We start from the raw sequence: 17500 nt of genomic DNA, 5'->3' as shown, positions 1-17500 counted from the left end.
TCTTAATTCACAGAGTTACAAAGAACTATCCAGTGTGAAAATATGCCAATTATTTAAACTTCAATCTCTGGAATCTCTTCAATTTTGTGATGCTGAACTATTGTGCCAGCACCTTTCTTTTTCTTTTTGGGAGTCGTGGAAGACTTTGAAATAAAAGCAACTCTGTACCTGAAGGCTGTGTGGAGAGGAGAGAGGAGAGTTCGGCTCGCCTGAGAGCAGGCGATACAAAGGCCTTCCAATTTAATTGAGGTCATGATGATGTCATTAGTCTCATCTCCCCTCTGAAGTGATGATTTTATGAACGGCTCCCCAGCTGTTGAATTGAAACGTTCCAGTCACTTTGCAAAATGACTCACACATCTAATTTCTCTCTCTCTTTTTTACAAAACCCATCCGCTGGCGATGATATAAACCTCAGTGTGATTGTCATAATTAGTGGCGTCATCTCATTTGCGTGGGATCCAGCTGGAGCGGTGCCATCCCTTCGGTACTGGACCTTTCTTTAAAGTGCTCTGTCCTTCTATCGTCCTCCATTACAGTCGATGGCTAACACGGCCTCTAATACCTTAAACTCTTTTACAGATGCCATTATATTATCATGACTCCGCTTTTCCGTGAACTTTCTTCTTTTGATCTGCTTGTAGCTATTGGCCGTCCACTATCATCCAGAGTGATGTCTTCCATCATGTGAGTGGTGGACGCTGACCGTGAGAAATGACTTTTGTTGTTTTGCTGGTGGATGACTGACGAGGTGTGGGTACGACAGTGATTTAGTGACTCTTTCCAACACGTGCAGTAGAGAGCTGGACTTTTCTCTCTTGCTCCCTCCATCTCAGTCTTGGCCTTCCTCTCTCTCTGTCTCTGTCTCTCTCTGTCTCTCTCTCTCTCTCTTTTCCCCTTTTACAGCTGGAACGAGCGAGGCCCCTGACCCCTGTGCTATCTTGCGCTTGGCGAGCGTGTTTGTCTTGGCCATTCCTCGGGTATTAGGTAGCCAAAAAGGGAGAGAGTAGAAAGAGTGGGAGAGCCTTGGGTGCAGTTGAGCTTTCTGAACGTGTCTCGTGTCTGTTTGTGAGTAAGGATGTGTGTGTGTCTGCATAAGTCTTCACATGTGAGTTTGTGCACATCTGTGGAGATTATGTGTGTATGTTTGTGGGCTTCTCTGTGTGTGTTTGTGTGTGTGTGTGTGTGTGTGTGTGTGTGTGTGTGTGTGTGTGTGTGTGTGTGTGTGTGCATGCCTGTGTGTCTCAATGCAGGTGTGCTTTACAGTATATCTCTCTAAATTTATGGGCCCTCTCCACGAGTAAGTGACTTAATTGCTCAATGGCCTGGAGTGGGAAGCTTATAGAGTCACTCGGATGTGCTGTGATCATGTCTTCCCCACTAGGTCTCTGATGGTCAACCCTAATCACCCTGGGAGCACTGCACTTCTCTGGCAGCAAGGGGGTCCAGCAATTGAAGCAAACGCGGAAGCGTCCAGGCACAAGACGCACACCGATAAGTTTATTTTAGGACATGTGTCCCTGCTAAACCTCTTCTAGTCGGGGAGGTTCAATGACCCCACCAGAGCCAGTCCTCTTCTGACCTGCTCCTCGTGTTTTTTTGTTCAGGGGTTAGAAATCTGTTTGATGTAACAGGTGCTTTGCAAATCTCTGTGCTTTTTCCTCTCCTCCTGGCAAATCGTGACTACATGTGCGTCTTCAGAAATGTAATTGAGCGTAGATAAGCTATTTGCCACCCCTGCACGATTATTGCAGGGGCCCTTTCATGCTGATGATATGAAAGCAGGAATATGTATGCATATATGCAAAGCTTTCCCTCGAGCTTTCTGTTGGAAGCCAACATTAAGCCAACAGTTGGTCAAAGGATTTGAATGTGCGCTTGAGATCTCTATATTACCATGATAGATGAAAGTGCTAATTGTAATCTATTGCTAGGAGCTGAATGTACTGAACTGAATGTCTCCATCTGATTACTGATAGAGGAGAGAGAGAGGAGAGAGGAAGACAGAGAGAGAGTGACAAAGGGGAAAGAGGAAAGAGAAAGAGACAGAGAGAGAGACAGAGGTAGAGGATGACAGAGGAGAAAGAGGATAGAGAGAGAGAGAAAGAGAGTAGCTGAACTGTGCTATGGACAAAGAGACATGTGCTTCATGGAATGTTCTCCAAACATGCCGCACCTGGAATTCTCCTCTCCCGACCACTGCAATTCCCCAAACCCTCATCGTAAGTCTTCTCCAGACGCCCTGATGCTGATAAATGATGATTTCTTCCTCTGTCACAAACACCCTGCGCTGCACATCCCTCTCACTGAACCTGCTGAGGTTAGAATGTGACCTCTGACATGGAAGTGAAAGAGCCTGAGTGATGCGCCCATGTGCGTGTACAGTCCGTCATTTAATATGCAGTCTGCGTCCTTTGCCATTCACAGCTGTCTTTCCCCTCTCATCCCTCAGTGCATGCAGTGAACAGAGACAGAGAAAGGTCACGACCTCTGGACTTCTGCGAATTTAACCCTGTCTTCATTGTTGAAAATGTGCCTTGTCGTATGCTATTGATCTGATTTCCTTCGAAGGAAAAGTCAATACGGACTGCTTCTCAGAATAGGCAAACAATACTAATATGCTGTTTCCATAAAAGTTCAACTGCAGGGCAATGAAAAGGAAATGTAGTTAGTTAGTTTAATTACATGTCACTCTTGGGGAGGGAGAAAAACAGCGCAATTTAATTACTCCCATTTGTTGAATGGTGGCCCATTTTAAATTTTACCCAGCCACCTTGTGCTGTTTGCAGCGATTCATTTACAGACAGTTATTATGATTCGTTGCCCACACAGGCAGCCTGTGCCATGGTCTGTGATCTGTGTCCGTGCTTACATGTGCCTAATTCAACACAAATGCCATTTGACAGATTGGGCAAGTCACAAACAAGCATTTTCACCCATTTTAAGTGAAATAGCCTTTCTCTCTCTCTCTCTTTCTCCCTCTCCCTCTCACTGTCTCAATACTGAGAGTTGTCCATATGTTCAGATAGTAAACATGTCTATAAGGCTCACCTTAAGCACTTTGACCTCTCCTTCACCCTAGTTAAAATATATATTCCCTGTGCTGTCTCTTAAATGGATGTAGGATTACTGCTGCTGAGCTGGCAGTCCATACCTTCATTTTGGTCCTCTGTCCTCTCCCCCTCTCTGCTCCTCCTCCCTCTCTTTCTCTCTCTCTCTCTCTCTTTCTCTCTATCTGATGCCCCTTTGATGTCGGAGGCCCTCCATTACCCACTGATATTTAACTGTTTGTGCTTGCGCTAATGCGAGTCGTCACGGACACCTGATAGCAGAGGCCAGGCTGGTCTGCGGTCCTCCCAGGGTTGTGTGGAGGCAAAGGTGGGTTGAGCTGGGTGGACGTGGTGGGGAGGGATGCGGAGGAGGCCTCTGACCAGACCTGACCCGAACAGACCTGTCATCATTGAAATGGTCAGCTGCCTGGAGATGTGGGATGAAAAGGAACCTGAAAAAATGTGTGTGTGTGTGTGTGTGTGTGTGTGTGTGTTCGTAGTATTATCTTTGCTGTCAGCAGACTTGGGGGGCCTCACTCTACACCCCTCTCTCTGTACTCTCCTCCAACCAGCCTTTTGCTATGCTTTGTTGAGCACTGATGAACCAGTTGTGAGGTGGTGAGTGACCAGTGACCAGTGCTTCCCACCTAGTCCCCACATGAAGTGAGAAGCCATTCAATTAGACAGTCGTTCATTTACCCAGGGAGGTTCTATGATGTGATGGGAATTCAATGGAGGTCTTCACCACATTTAAAGTCTCATAAAGAGGTTCATCGGCCACCATAGCTCAGTTCTATGGCCTCAATACTGATGAAGCCCCAAGAGTCATTATGCTGAGAGATAGGGGGAAATTATATTGGCTGACTTTTTCATATCTCCTGGTAGTGTAGGGCTACGGCAGTGCTTCTGATGGCCCCTCACACAGAACTCTTGGTTGGTGTACTGTAACACCCTTAAAGAGTAGAGACTCCTATGTTTGCCCTGTTTCCTATAGCTTCTTTCTGTGATCTGCTCAAATACAACCAGGCTCAGTGCTGTGTGGAATGGTGTCTGGTTATGAATTGAGAAGCAAGCATTTCTCAATACTTTTCAGACAAAATGTGAAACTCTGTCTGAGTTTAGTGTTTTCTCTCTCTCTCTCTCTCTCTCTCTCTCTCTCTCTCTCTGTAGCAGTCACAGATTTCACTAATTACAGTGGGAATATCTCATGCACTGGATTTGTGCTTCCTGGAGGACTGGAGGCTCTTTTTTCCTCCCAAACACCAAAGCTGCTCCAATGTCCCGTCCACCCCACCCCCCACAGCCCCCACCTCTAGAAATGCCTTTGGGTTCCTGAGTGTCTGTCATCCAGTCTCCCTAATCCCCCCTAATGAATAAGACTAACCCAACGTCTCTGACTTTCTCTGACTGACCATTTGTCAGTTTGACCTTACATAATCCACGTCAGCCCTGGGATCCTTTGGGCTTGGCCCCCTCTACATTTTTTTCACACAGAACGGGGCTATGCAGCGTGGGGTTTTTGAGTGGCAGCGTATGCGAAATTATGCATGAGAGTGAGCACAGTGTTCGGTTCTAACAAGAGCTCTTACCCCGAAGTTCTCTCGCTCATCCCAGACTTCAACTCGGCGAGTGAGATCCGCCCAAAAAACTGGAAGTTTCCAGGGGACCAATTAAGCAGCGAAAGCCAGTAGCAGCAAGTCATTTCTTTTCACTAGAGGAAGATTGCTCAAAATATAGCCAATCTTTTCCTGCAGATCATCATTTAGACTAGATTTTAGGCAGGGCTGTGCAGGATAAATTGCACTGAGGTTAGCAATGTAGTCGGATGGCCATGTGTTTGTGTGTGTGTGTGTGTGAAGTTTACAGTATTTAACAGGTGGGTGTTGGGCCCCTGGTCCAGTCACGTTTGTCTGAGCCCTAAGTCAAGCCTCAGGAGAGGACAGCATCACCGGGGTCATTTGGGGCCACCTGGGGTCACTGCGGTGAGGGGAGAGGGCAGATGGATGTCTGACTGGCTTCTGACTCAAGGCTCAGACCTTGAAATGTGCATGTGCTGTTTTTTTGTTTTGTGTGTGTGTGTGTGTGTGTGTGTGTGTGTGTGTGTGTGTGTGTGTGTGTGTGTGTGTGTGTGTGTGTGTGTGTGTGTGTGTGTGTGTGTGTGTGTGTTGAAGGTATGTTTGTTCATCTGTGTAACCCCCCTCCCCAGTGTTAAGACAGCAGACACAGTGGGGGCATGCCCAATGCCTACAGCAGGTTACACATGATTCTCTCCTCCTGTTTCAGAGTTAATAGGAGTCATATGGGTGTGTGGCCACGGCTCTACTCTTGCATTCTAGGAATGTTCCAGAACTCACAGGCACAAAATCAGTTCAAAACAAAACTGACACAAGCAAACGACAATGCACATGCAAAATACAGGATGTTGTGATCCACCTGAACTCATCTGAAATGTTTCGCTTTGTCAGACGGTTCCGCTGTCGCGCTGCTGGGAAGCACAGGCACCTGCGCTGCGGTTCTGTGTCTGCGTCTGTGCCCTAGAGGCATGATGGGTAATTAAAGCACTGACTTTTTATAGTCATGTGTTTACTTCCTCTGCAGTGCAAACGGAAACATTAACTATGTGGCAAACACATGAGCACTCTCCATTTGTCCCTGATAACTAACACTCAAAGATAAACCATCGCCATAGCCATCCTTCATGCTAATCCACTTCCTAGAACATCAACATTTTTACGTCTTGATTCACTTTCTTATGATGACAGTAAACCTTTAGAGCATTCTGTAGGCTGACATATTAAATAATATGCTTGCCTAACAGTGTTTTTTAAGTGCCATTATGTTGACAAAAGTCCCCCTCCAACAGAGCTGAGTCTGCATCACTCTCTTTTGTGCCTGCACAAAAAAGCACTCTTAACGGGTAACGGAGTATTTTACAAACCGTGTGAGACGTTAAAAGGATGCTATCTGCATTGATGCATTGCATCTCTAGTCCAACATAAATGTTTATATAGGGGCAACATATTTCAGGCCACACTGTATACTGTGTATGGAGGTCGGAATTCATCATTCCTAGAGTGTCAGCATGAGTGAGAACGCGGCGAGGGTTGCCAGGTTTTTTAGAAAAGTACAATTTCGTTACAGTACACAAATGCCTCAGTAAAAATGAGTCCGATAATTAGCAGTGTTTTGATTAACATGTTTCCCTTCAGATGATTTTGATAATAACTCTTAGAATAATACAATAAGGGCATGTACTATGATTAGCCTTCGCTATGGGAGTGCATGTGGTTTTGTGTGTAATTGTGTGTGTGTGTGTGTGTGTGTGTGTGTGTGTGTGTGTGTGTGTGTGTACTCTAGTTCAACTGGTAAGGCCAAGTGCCAGCAACCATGTGCTTTAGATAAAATGTCTACAAAATGAATGAATGAAAGAATGAATGGATGAGTTTATTCTAAAATCCTCACTTTATGGTGCTTGAACAGCATGTGGGAAGTAGCAGTTGGACAAAGCAAATGTTTAAAGGTTGGAATTGGACATTGGAATTGTTCTCACAGTGTTGTGTTTAGTGGCCGTATTCAAGCTCACCATATAAAATAAAGCGTTTCAAAAGATAGTCTTATAGTCTAGTAGTTAGCCAGAGGCATCATAAACGTATCCTGTGCTGATTTGCTATTCTCTCTCTCTCTCTCTCTCTCTCTCTTTCTCTCTCTGTTCTGACCCTGCCTCTACAGCATATTTCTGGTGATTGGCTGGTCTCAATCACTGTCTGGGTGATGAATGGCCTTAATTGAATGCATTGATCTGCTTCTTCTAGAATATTAAGACTTTCACATGAGAAATCAATATGTAATGATCGGCACCGCAGACAAGTACAAAAGCAGAAAAAGCTCTTGGAAAGGAATGGGAACCTCATTAAAAATAGGATGCCAATATATCGCAGTCGTTACACCACAAAATAAGAAACAGTGGATGAAAAAAAGGTAAGATCAGGGCACATGAAATCACATCAAACAATACTTAAAGAAGTGCTATTTTTTTTAAGCATACATCAAGAAGCCATGTCAAGGACAGTTCTTCCTGCCCAAGCCCTGGGCAGGTCTGATTAGCAGAACCTGTTCTGTTTGGGAGAAAAGAGGACGCTGAGCCCCCCCCATACCCCCACCACCACCACCACCACCACCACCACACACACACACACACACACACACACACACACACACACACACACACACACACACACAAACACTCCTCTCCTGTCCCGCCAGCGGGTCATTATGGGGTCCGATGGGGATGCTAATCAAGCGGCGTTTAACTTGATTGGTCCCCAGGCCCCCTCTCAGCGCTTGCAATACCCAATTGTACATGTGCAGACCTCGGAGTGCATAGTGCAGCAAGGGCCATTTGTTGGAATGTATTTTGCTTGTGTGTGTATGTGTGTGTGTGTGTGTGTTGTGGGGATGGTGTCTTGTTGAATGATTCTGATCAGGTCCAAGTGCTATATGTCATAACCTGCACTCTCCTACCCATTCCTGTTCATTCTACTCACTTAAACCCATTTAAAGAAAGTGACTGGTAAGTCAGAGGGGAAACTTCTGGAAGCCTCAAGAAGAACCTTCCGGAAGAAAGTCTACAAATTACTGCCAGCGAGTCACTATTAGTAGGGAATGTCCAGAAACAATGGCCATAAACATCCCACATATACAGTACAAAGTAAGGCTGCCCCAAACTTTTCATCGAACGTAAAATGCTAATTGGAAGCTATAACTGTTCAGTTAAATGCAGAATGGCATGCCTGACAAGTTCTAAAAAGACAAAAAGAATAATTCTGAGGCATGTCTTAAAAAGAGCACATCAAACAGCAAAACAACTCCACATTGTACTTAAAGAGTTTATTGGAAAAGTCATGAAAATGGATAGTTTGTGTGTTCATGCATAAATACACACACACACACACAGAGAGAGAGAGAGAGAGAGAGAGAGAGAGAGAGAGAGAGAAGTTTCTGTACAGCGTACCATTGCCTTGAAGTCCTCTTTGAGGTGCATTTTTTTTCACAAAGAGTTGAGCCGGAATGATCCGGAGCGGTTTCCAGTTGTTGAGATCCAGTCTCAGTGGAGGCAGCAGTGATCAGAGGCTGTCTGTGCTCATCTGACTGCAGCAGCTCACAGACACAATCTGTACTCATCTGACTGCAGCAGCTCACAGACACAGTGTGCTCATCTGACTGCAGCAGCTCACAGACACAGTCTGTGCTCATCTGACTCCAGCAGCTCACAGACACAGAGAGGAGGAGGACTGTCCCTAGTCCGACACGGGCCTCCTTAATTACTGTTTTTGCCAAGGCTGGAGTGAAATTACAATGGCAGAATGACTGGCAGGAACCGCCGCTCTCTGGATAATGAATCTCCGCTCATAAATGAAGGGAAACACTTTGAAAGAATTTCTGGAATCTGTCTCTCTCTCTCCATCTCTCTCTTCCTCCGTTCCTCTCTAGACCCTTTTCTCCTGTATTAGCTACAAAACCTGCACTTTTTCACTCCTCCTAAACTCACTTAGCCTGACGAGCCAGACCCACATCAAGATGTAGGGTCTGGGAACTTACCATTGGCACTGCTCAATCCAATGAGGCGGGATGAACGGTTGTCTTTCAAATTTCCTCTGCACGCAATAGGACAGCGCTACAACTCATAAGTCCCATGCATTTTCCCACCAGCGGAGCAAACTTTTGTCAATTTAAAAAATGCTTAACGCGAGTCGCAATTCAAAGACCGCTGTTCGCCAGCAGCAGCATTCATCTTCTTTGTTTTCAAGTAGCAGGAAATTCATGCGGAACCGTCGCCGACTCTATACACGATGTGATTGGCCTCGTAGAAGTTTTTTTTTATAGCTCGCAAGCCAACGGAGAGTTGCTAGACTATCCTGGCTGCAAATTACATTTGCTGCCGCTAGGGGGCGTCTAGATTTCTAGGCTAAAACTTACTGAAAGTACATGAAAAACAATGGAGTGGGAAAACAAGTGATTGAAAAGAGAGAGGAGAGCATAATGGCATATGGTACAGATGAGCCAGAGAGAGTTGGATGGGATTTACTGAGCCCCGACATTGGGACGATCTGCCCCTCTGTGCACACAGCTTCCCAGCCACAGGCTCCACGCTCAGCGCCGGCGAGCACGCCGGAACCCTGTGGTCCGGTGCAGCCATGGTCATTCAGCGACCTGGCATGGGCTTTGTTTTCACTTTGTTTTCGCACGTGAAGGAGATCCAAGACTAAAAAAAAAAAACCTCCGGTTCAGACGTCAGATGTCTGAAGCTTGGCTGTCCAGCTCCGCTTTCTGACCTACCTCATTATATGGCCAGTTAGCTTGCAATAAGTCCCCTCAAACTTCAGAGCCCAGTCGGCCACCCAGCGCTCCGCTCCTCTCATCTCGCTGTCCCTCCTGTCTCAGGGCCTTATCTGGCCTTCTCCTGCTGGGGGAGGTCAGCAGACAGACAGAGGCCCAGGAGTTGGAGAGGATTAAACTGGCTATAAATATTAACAGAGTTTGTGAAAATAGGCATGATTTCATCTTCAATCAGGACCTCTGCCACTCATACCCCCGATATTACCTTTGAAATGGAGCTGTGCAAGGGGACAGTGGGGTCAGTGTGTGGGGAGTGTGTGGGTTATGGATAAGAGGTTCTGCATCCAGGGCTTTGCACCAGATAAAGTCACATTCAAATGGCCGCCTCTTATCTTAATATAGTCCCGAGCCGCTCAAAGTCATCTGTTATTGTAGTCAGCTATCCTCTTAACTCTCAATGACCCTCTCACTTCTACTAGGGAGGGGGGAGGGGTGTTTAACTAGCTCTTATTCCCCCTCTGGACTAAAAAAGAAAGACCAATTTCAACAATGTATTTCCAGTGAGCATGCAGGTCAAACTGTCACGTAGCTCCTGCATGCTTTATTTTTGGCAACCATTGCGAAATGACCTACCGCTAATTATCTGTTTTAGAATCGCTCCGCGCCGATGTTTGTTCGTCCCGGTCTCATAGCATCAGCGGCGGTTCTTATGAATCAGTTCGTATGGCCTTTGAGTGTCTGTCCTTCACGCACAAGCGGACGGGCTCCTCTTGCTCAAAAGGTGGTAAATTATTCTATTAGCGTCTCCACTTGGGATGCGAGGGATAGAGGAAACCTTGGGATGAATAATTCAGAATTCATGTTAAGCACTGCGACTAGGGTAATAACAAGTGGTTTGCCATAGGCCTGCTCGTGAAGGGGAAAACGATCTGCTTCGGCAGTGGGTGTAATCAGTGGACTCGATGAACTCAGACTCGCCGGCTACAACCGGGCGCTGTGGTGCCACTGGAGGACTAAGCCGTCTTATTAGCATGGCATGAAATGGTAATGCAAATAGACTTCTATTCTGGGAGACTTTATGCCCCCCTTCCCTTCTCAATAGCAGACTTTTAAGGAAAAGCCTATCAGGGCTTCCTTTGTAAACATCCTTCAGTGTGCCTCAGCCTTGGACTGAACTATGAAGTTGCTCTAGCGATTAGCTCCACTCCATGGCTCGGTGTTACGTTTTCATGTCGTGTTTGTTGTGAGAGGTATCCTTTGGTTTCTGCACCCCATCGGTCTCTCATATCTCGTTGTGTTGTGTTTCTCTCTCTCTCTCTCTCTCTTTCTCTCTCTCTCTCTTTGTTTTCCCTCCTCCCCTCTCTGTATTCCTCTCTTTTTTACTCCTTAAATGGAGTACGTTCTGTTTTAATCACTTCATGCTGCGCTTTCTTCTTTGAAAGAGCACAAGTTTCACTCTCTCTCGCTGATGGATGACCGAGGGAGAAAACAGCCGAATGGAGTCAAAATCTTAACGAGCCATTAAGGCGGACAAACACCAACAGAATATAGACTTTTAACCCTTAAAGGTGTAGGTTTTTGAACATTCTAAGTTCCGCAACAATTGAAGGTTCTAAAATTCTATGTTGAATTCAATGAACCCAGATATTCTTTAGAATGTTAATTTCCCAACATTCCCGTCACACCGGTATGACGGTACTCCTTTAAGGGTTAATATGTGTCCAGTAATGGAACATCATCTGCCGTGTGTACGCCATGGCTGTCCCATTATGGACATGAGAAACTGACCCGTAGGCCTACATATGTGCATTGCACTCTATGCGAACGGATGAGGGAGGAATGTTTACCAGGAATGCTGCTCCGACTGCAAGGCATGAATGATTTCCATCCTGAGTCAACACTTCGGAGTCACGCCACTTTAAGAGAGGGAAAAAAGGAGAGCCTCACTGGAATCTCATGCTAATTGACGTGAATATAGCGAGCAATTGATCCTAAATTGAGCGCAGATTTAATACATTGGAGCTCCTCGGCTGAGACAATTGAGCTCAATCGAGTTCTGGCCTGTGGCAGTTTCCTAATGATGGACCATGTCTATGCATATAACAGCACTCGGCCCAGAGTGTGTGTGTGTCTGTGTGTGTGTGTGTGTTTTTTGGGGGTTTGTGTGTCTCAGTTCAGCATATGGCCAATGCCTATATAACAAGCTTTATGTAAAGCATTTTAGTACTCACAATTCTGTAGTATGAAATGACAATCTGGTCATTTGACAGGACCATACGTGTCTAAAAATGATCAGTAGGGTCGTGATGTCATGACCATTTCTCACAGAGCACCTCACAGGAGGGGCCAACAGCCTGCAAGGGGAAACACCTGCCATGTTAACGGTCAGCCAGCCAGGATCGGACAGCCCAGCATCTCCGTGATGGCTTGGACCTCAAGCTATAAGATAATCGAGTGTGGATTATAGTGTTGTTGTGACCCAGAGAAGTCTCTCTGCATCTGTACAGCATCGATGTGTTCTTGGTAGTTATAGTCAAATAAAAAGCGCTGTAGTTCTAAGAGAGAGTAAACACACCACCACTTCCATTTTGTGAGAGAGTACTTTTACAATATAGCACTCTTACAATTTAGAGAATTTCCAGTTTATTGTCATGTTTCCTTATGTGTTGGCCATTGTCTTTTACTGGTTTGTGCTGAAGTAAGTGAGTGTTAGTGGACATCTGTGTGCTCTGTTTCTCCTCACTGGGACTTTCTCACAGAGGACTGTAATTGCCTCGCACTGCTGGTGTCAGCTCTTGCAGTGGGACACTAGAGCGCACATGACCATAAATCATCGTTAATCAAATTGCATTTTTTTTTTTTGTAATTAGGAAAGTCTCATAAATCAGGAAAGTTGAGGAGAGAAAATAGCCAAATTCCTATCCACATCTGCACAAGTATGTCCATTGCATTTTTCATCTGGAGTGTAAAACGTATCACCAGACCTTTCTCTGTGGACCCATAATATTTGGCAATTAGCTATGCTTAATAGAGATTATTATATTACTTTCATAAAGAACCATTCACATCAAAGAGACAGTTTTAATTCAAATAAGAACAAGGAGGAAAACACTTGTTACTCTCCACATTCGTGTGTACTTGATTGAACACTGCATGAGGTCAGAAATATCCATATAGCAGTTAGTCATACTCTGAATAGAAATTCTTCATTGAGCTGGACTATGTCTCATTGATTGACGCCAGCAATAAAGTCGATCAATACCAGCGGACATCGTCGGAAACAAACACTGCAGCGATGGTAATGAGTGGGCCGTATTGTTAGCAGTCACGGCATCTGGGACTTGTCTCTTTACAAACAGAAAGTAAAACTCACCATTTATTTTTTTCCCCTTTTAGCCAGAGGAAATAAGTCAAGGAACTTGTAAACATATTTATTGTGTGAACGTCTTGGAATTATTAGTATTTATTTTTTCCACGTCCCTTCCCTGGGTTTTCATAAATCTCTGTCTGCATAGCAGTGTGTGGACAGCTGATGTGTGTGTGTGTGTGTGTGTGTGTGTGTGTGTGTGTGTGTGTGTGCCGTGAGACAACAGGCTGCCTCTGTGCCCCGCAGCATTTCGTCTCCTGGAGAGTGTGGCGAATCGATGACCTGCTTTCCTCTGCTCTGTGCTGCTCCCCTGCTAGACCAGCTGCTGGCCTCACAGCACCAAACATCACTACACCACACAGCACAGCACTACACCACTACACCACACAGCACAGCACCAAACATCACTACACCACACAGCACAGCACAGCATAACACCACCACACTACAAACACAACACCATACAGGATAGAACAGCCCAGCACAACACGGCACTAATTTAACACAATACTACAGAGCACAGCACAAGACAACACAACACAACACAACACTGGACAGCAGCATCCTCTACTCTACATGTGAGGGCCGCTCTCTTGACTCCTGCCCCCTGCTGGAGTGGGGGACTTCAGTCGGCCTGTACACTGAATCCACTTCCCTACTTAGACCACAGGAGTAAAAGGAAGTCCTCGTTCTGCCCCATTTGGCCGTGTTCACATTGCCCTCCCTCTCTCAGTGCATCATATTCTCACAGCGCATCTTCTCTGCTATCCTCTTCACTTGATCCCCTGTCCCGCGCGGCGCGGCGCAGCGCGGGTGTCTGCGTCTCTGGTGGCGTGGATGGATGAGTTCATCCGACAGTGAGAGCGAGAGTGACGGAGCGCACTCAGAATGTAGCGGGGGCTTAGCGGCGCACACACACACACACAAGTCATCCTTTCACCAGGTGCCTGGGCTGCTCCATCTCCGGCGCCCCCTGGCCCCCCATCACACACACACACACACACACACACACACACACACACACACACACACACACAGACATACACATACACACACTAATTACCATCACAGGTGCCTAATCCCCGGCAATCTACAAAAATACCCAGAGAACACAGGCAAACAGAAGATCATACGCACAGCCTGGACTGATAGTGTTACAGTCCCCTATACCCAATAGGAAATTGAGGCGGTATAGTAATGGGATAGACATCTGCTGCGTATGTGGATGACCAGGTCACTATCGGATGCCGGCTCTGGTGGTCTAGATAGCGCTGAGAAGCAGGCGTCTACCATGCTGCTGTTTCTGTGTGGTTTATGTGGATAGGTCGCTTGTAACGTATCTCACTCCATGTAGAACAGAGAGCCTATTATTACCTCACATAAGTGCTATTTTTGTAAAAGCCGAGTTCAGTAAGACTATATTATGATTCATAGCAGGCACAATGTTCGTTCATGTATGGAGTTTAACTTACATAGCCCCAACTTTTAAACCAAAAATAAACACAACCTCTAAAAGATATGTAAAATGAACCATATTTTCATGAGTAATTGCTTCCCACATAAATTTCAGTGCTATGACCAACTAAAATAATTCTCAAAGACTCTGTTGAAGTGAAGTAATAATTTTTATTCAGTTCAGGCCTATTGTTGTTTCCTAGTGGACACGATGTGGCTTGGCCTGACGCTCCATCTGAAATGGAAGATGATGATTATCTATAGGAAAACATTTCGGGGGATTTTTTGTTCTCCTCGGGAAGTTTGGCTGTTTTCTGTAACAGAAGGAGCCTGTGCTGCGGCCTTGTACAGATGTGCAAGGACAGACACCTCTGACGTCCAGGAGAGGGCTGGGAGAGTGCTTGCAGATATCTGATGTGCAGCCGGAACACTTGGCAGATGTCCGTGAGAAAACAGTTCCTTCACCTCTGCTTTAACTTCGCAAACTCATAAATATGGAACAAAGAAGTCTGGAGAAAGAGGAAAAAATCGCTAGCAGATAAAAAAGACAAAAAAAAAAAGTTGGGCCTCTGTCACCTTTCAGCAATGCGTTCGGTCGCCAGATAGGTCAGTCCCTCACAGCTTGGGGCTGACATGGCCATGGCCCGCTGGACAATGTTCAAAAGCTGCATTTTTACAGTGTCTGTAAATGGCACCAGACTTCATTATGACAGCCTCTTTTTTCTGGAATCCTCAAAAATGCTTTGAAAAATTGTTGAGCCACTGGACCCCCAGGTGTCAAAGGTCACTTCCGCCACATGTTTGTCAAGGAAGGCCTTTGTCAGGTTACTAGCATATGGTGTGTGAGTGTATGTGTTCGAGTGTGTATGTGTGTGTGTCTATAGACCTTCTAAATGGGATGGTGTGAAGACCACCTATGTAATCGTATTTACAGCAAGTGTCATGGTGAGCCAGGAGTCACCACATGAAGAGAGAGGTGAAAGGTCGCGACCCTGAGGCTTCCGCCCGCTCCGGGGCCTGCTGACAGAGTAGGCTTTAGCACCTGCAGGTTGTGAGGCTGTAAGTGGCCTGCCTGTCTTCTCTAAGACCAGTGTGGAGAGATGGGAATCAAGTGTGGTACGAGAGGGATGAGGCTTACTAAGACTTTATCTCTTTATGTATTGGTGAAAGTGAAGGGAATATGTTTTTCAGGCAGTGTGTGTGTGTGTGTGTGTGAGAGAGAGAGAGATTGTGTGTGTATTGGTATATTATGTGCATCTCAATGCTTCTTCAAATCCATATGGTCTGCATATTTCTGAGTCCCCTTGTTCTTTTGTTGCAACCACAATAGTGATGTACAGCTGTTTACTGACTGTTTGTGTCTTTGTGTGTATGTGTGTGTGTGTGTGTGTGTGTGTGTGTGTGTGTGTGTGTGTGTGTGTGTGAGACTGACGTTTGCATGTGCACGTAGTTAACGGCAAAAAAACTCAGGAGGCATTTTGACTACAAAGGGTGCGGCCACATGGGCAACTCACCACTGTACATGGGAGCTGAAAAGAACTGTCATTTCCTTTCCATTTTGCTTAATGTCGAGTTCCTTTTGGCTGCCGCCTCGCGTTCTTCCTTCACGATAATGACCGAGGCTTTCAACGTCTGTTTTATTCCGATTGGACAATAAACCTTTAGAGTCACCAGTCATCTCCTCCACCAAGTCCAGGATAAAATCACTAGAACCACCCTTCCTTTTCAGTCACGACTGTCTGTCACTCTAAACTTAGCTTTCAAATATTTCATGTCTATCATTATTTTAGATCTGTTAATGGCTTATAGACGGCATGCCAAAAGCCATTGCTGTCCTCATTTTCCTTGCGTTTCTTTTTCTTGAAAATCATAAGTGTATCGTTGCAGCCTTGTCTGATTGCCAGTGCATTAGGAAGGCAGAGAGCCTAGACAAACGACTGTTTTTGTGATTTGTGGAACAGAAACGGACAGGCATCCAAACGGCTCTCTGTTTATCATGGCCTGCTCAAACCACTGCGCTGATAGAATGTATATGTACACATGCCATATAGATGTGTGTGTGTGTGTGTGTGTGTGTGTGTGTGTGTGTGTGTGTGTGTGTGTGTGTGTGTGTGTGTGTGTGTGTGTGTGTGTACAGTATCTGTGGGTACATCACTGCTCAGGTCTGCTTTTTTGTGTCCTTATTTGACCATAAGCTGAAAAGCAGAGCCAATCACCATCCCAGACTTTGTTTCTACGAGCAAGTGAGTGTCCATAGTATGCGGTGCCAAAAGCAGCTGACATGTTGCCTGTACCTCGTCTCCCCGCGGCATGCCGTGGACCAGCGTCACCTCTCTATTACTCACCCCCCAGCAGAAAGGACTCTCCATGTCTCTCTCTCTATCTGTTTTTCTATTTCCCTCTCTCTCTCCATCTCTTTCTCTGTTTCTTTGTCTCCCCCTCTCTCTCACCCTGTCTCTCTCTTTCTCTCTCTCACTCTCTCTCTTACTCTCTCTCTGTCTCTCTTGCCCCCCCCCCCCTCTCTGCTGTGGCCAGGTGCCTGCTCGTTTATAAGAGCGGTCAGGGATCTGTGGAGAGCATCCAGCTCCAGCACTGTCTCGACGCCCACACACTCTCCCTCTCCCTGAGGCCCACACCGTGAGCGAGCGAGCGAGCGAGTGGTGCCCTGGGCAGAGTGTGTCACTCACTGGCAACCACTCACACGGGCGTTAACCATCTCATTAAATACAGTAAAGAGCCAAGGAGAAGCAGCAGGAGAGAGAGAGAGAGACCGAGAGAGAGAGAGAAAGAAAGAGAGAGAGAGATGGCGCTTAGGGACAGAGGATCGAAAAATGAAATATTGATACGAGTTGGGAAAGAGATGAGTCAGAGAGAGAGGGGGGGACCCAGATGGATGGCGCGCAGAGACAGATTAAGAGATAGAGGGGAGAAAGAGAGAGAGAGAGAAAGAGAGAGAAGCTGGGAGATGTGATGTCTGTGGTGGGGAAATGCTGATGGGGTGAAACTGGAGGTCCTGACGCATCGATGATGTCACCCGGCAGATATCGGGCCCCATCTTGCTTTCATTAACTGAGGAGGCTCTATTTTGGGTGATAAGAGGGTGTCAAACAGATGCTATTGCCTCACTTGGAGCACGTCCTGTCCTCACGGCCGAAACATCATCGCACATCCCTCGTGGGGAACGAACTGTTAACGGAGCGTCCCCTTTTGTCTCCTTTCCCTCTTCATCATCACAGGTCACAGCGACGGACGGAGACAGAGGGTCGTTCGGCACCATCACGTACTCAATTGG

The 17500-nt window shown here is 46.1% G+C and overlaps 1 protein-coding gene across 1 annotated transcript in view; it reads left to right on the top strand.

Moving 5' to 3' along the window:
• The window catches only part of dchs1b (dachsous cadherin-related 1b), a 96355-nt gene that overhangs the window by 57485 nt on the left and 21370 nt on the right, over window positions 1-17500 (top strand). Inside the window, 1 exon segment of the mRNA XM_048235569.1 lies at window positions 17445-17500. This exon segment is cut by the window's right edge and continues 133 nt beyond it. Within this exon segment, the coding sequence (XP_048091526.1) occupies window positions 17445-17500 (56 nt within the window).

The sequence above is a fragment of the Alosa alosa genome, chromosome 2 (genome assembly GCF_017589495.1).
Source record: "Alosa alosa isolate M-15738 ecotype Scorff River chromosome 2, AALO_Geno_1.1, whole genome shotgun sequence".
In the NCBI taxonomy this organism is placed as follows: Eukaryota; Metazoa; Chordata; class Actinopteri; order Clupeiformes; family Clupeidae; genus Alosa; species Alosa alosa.
This window is presented reverse-complemented; position numbering and strand designations above follow the sequence as displayed.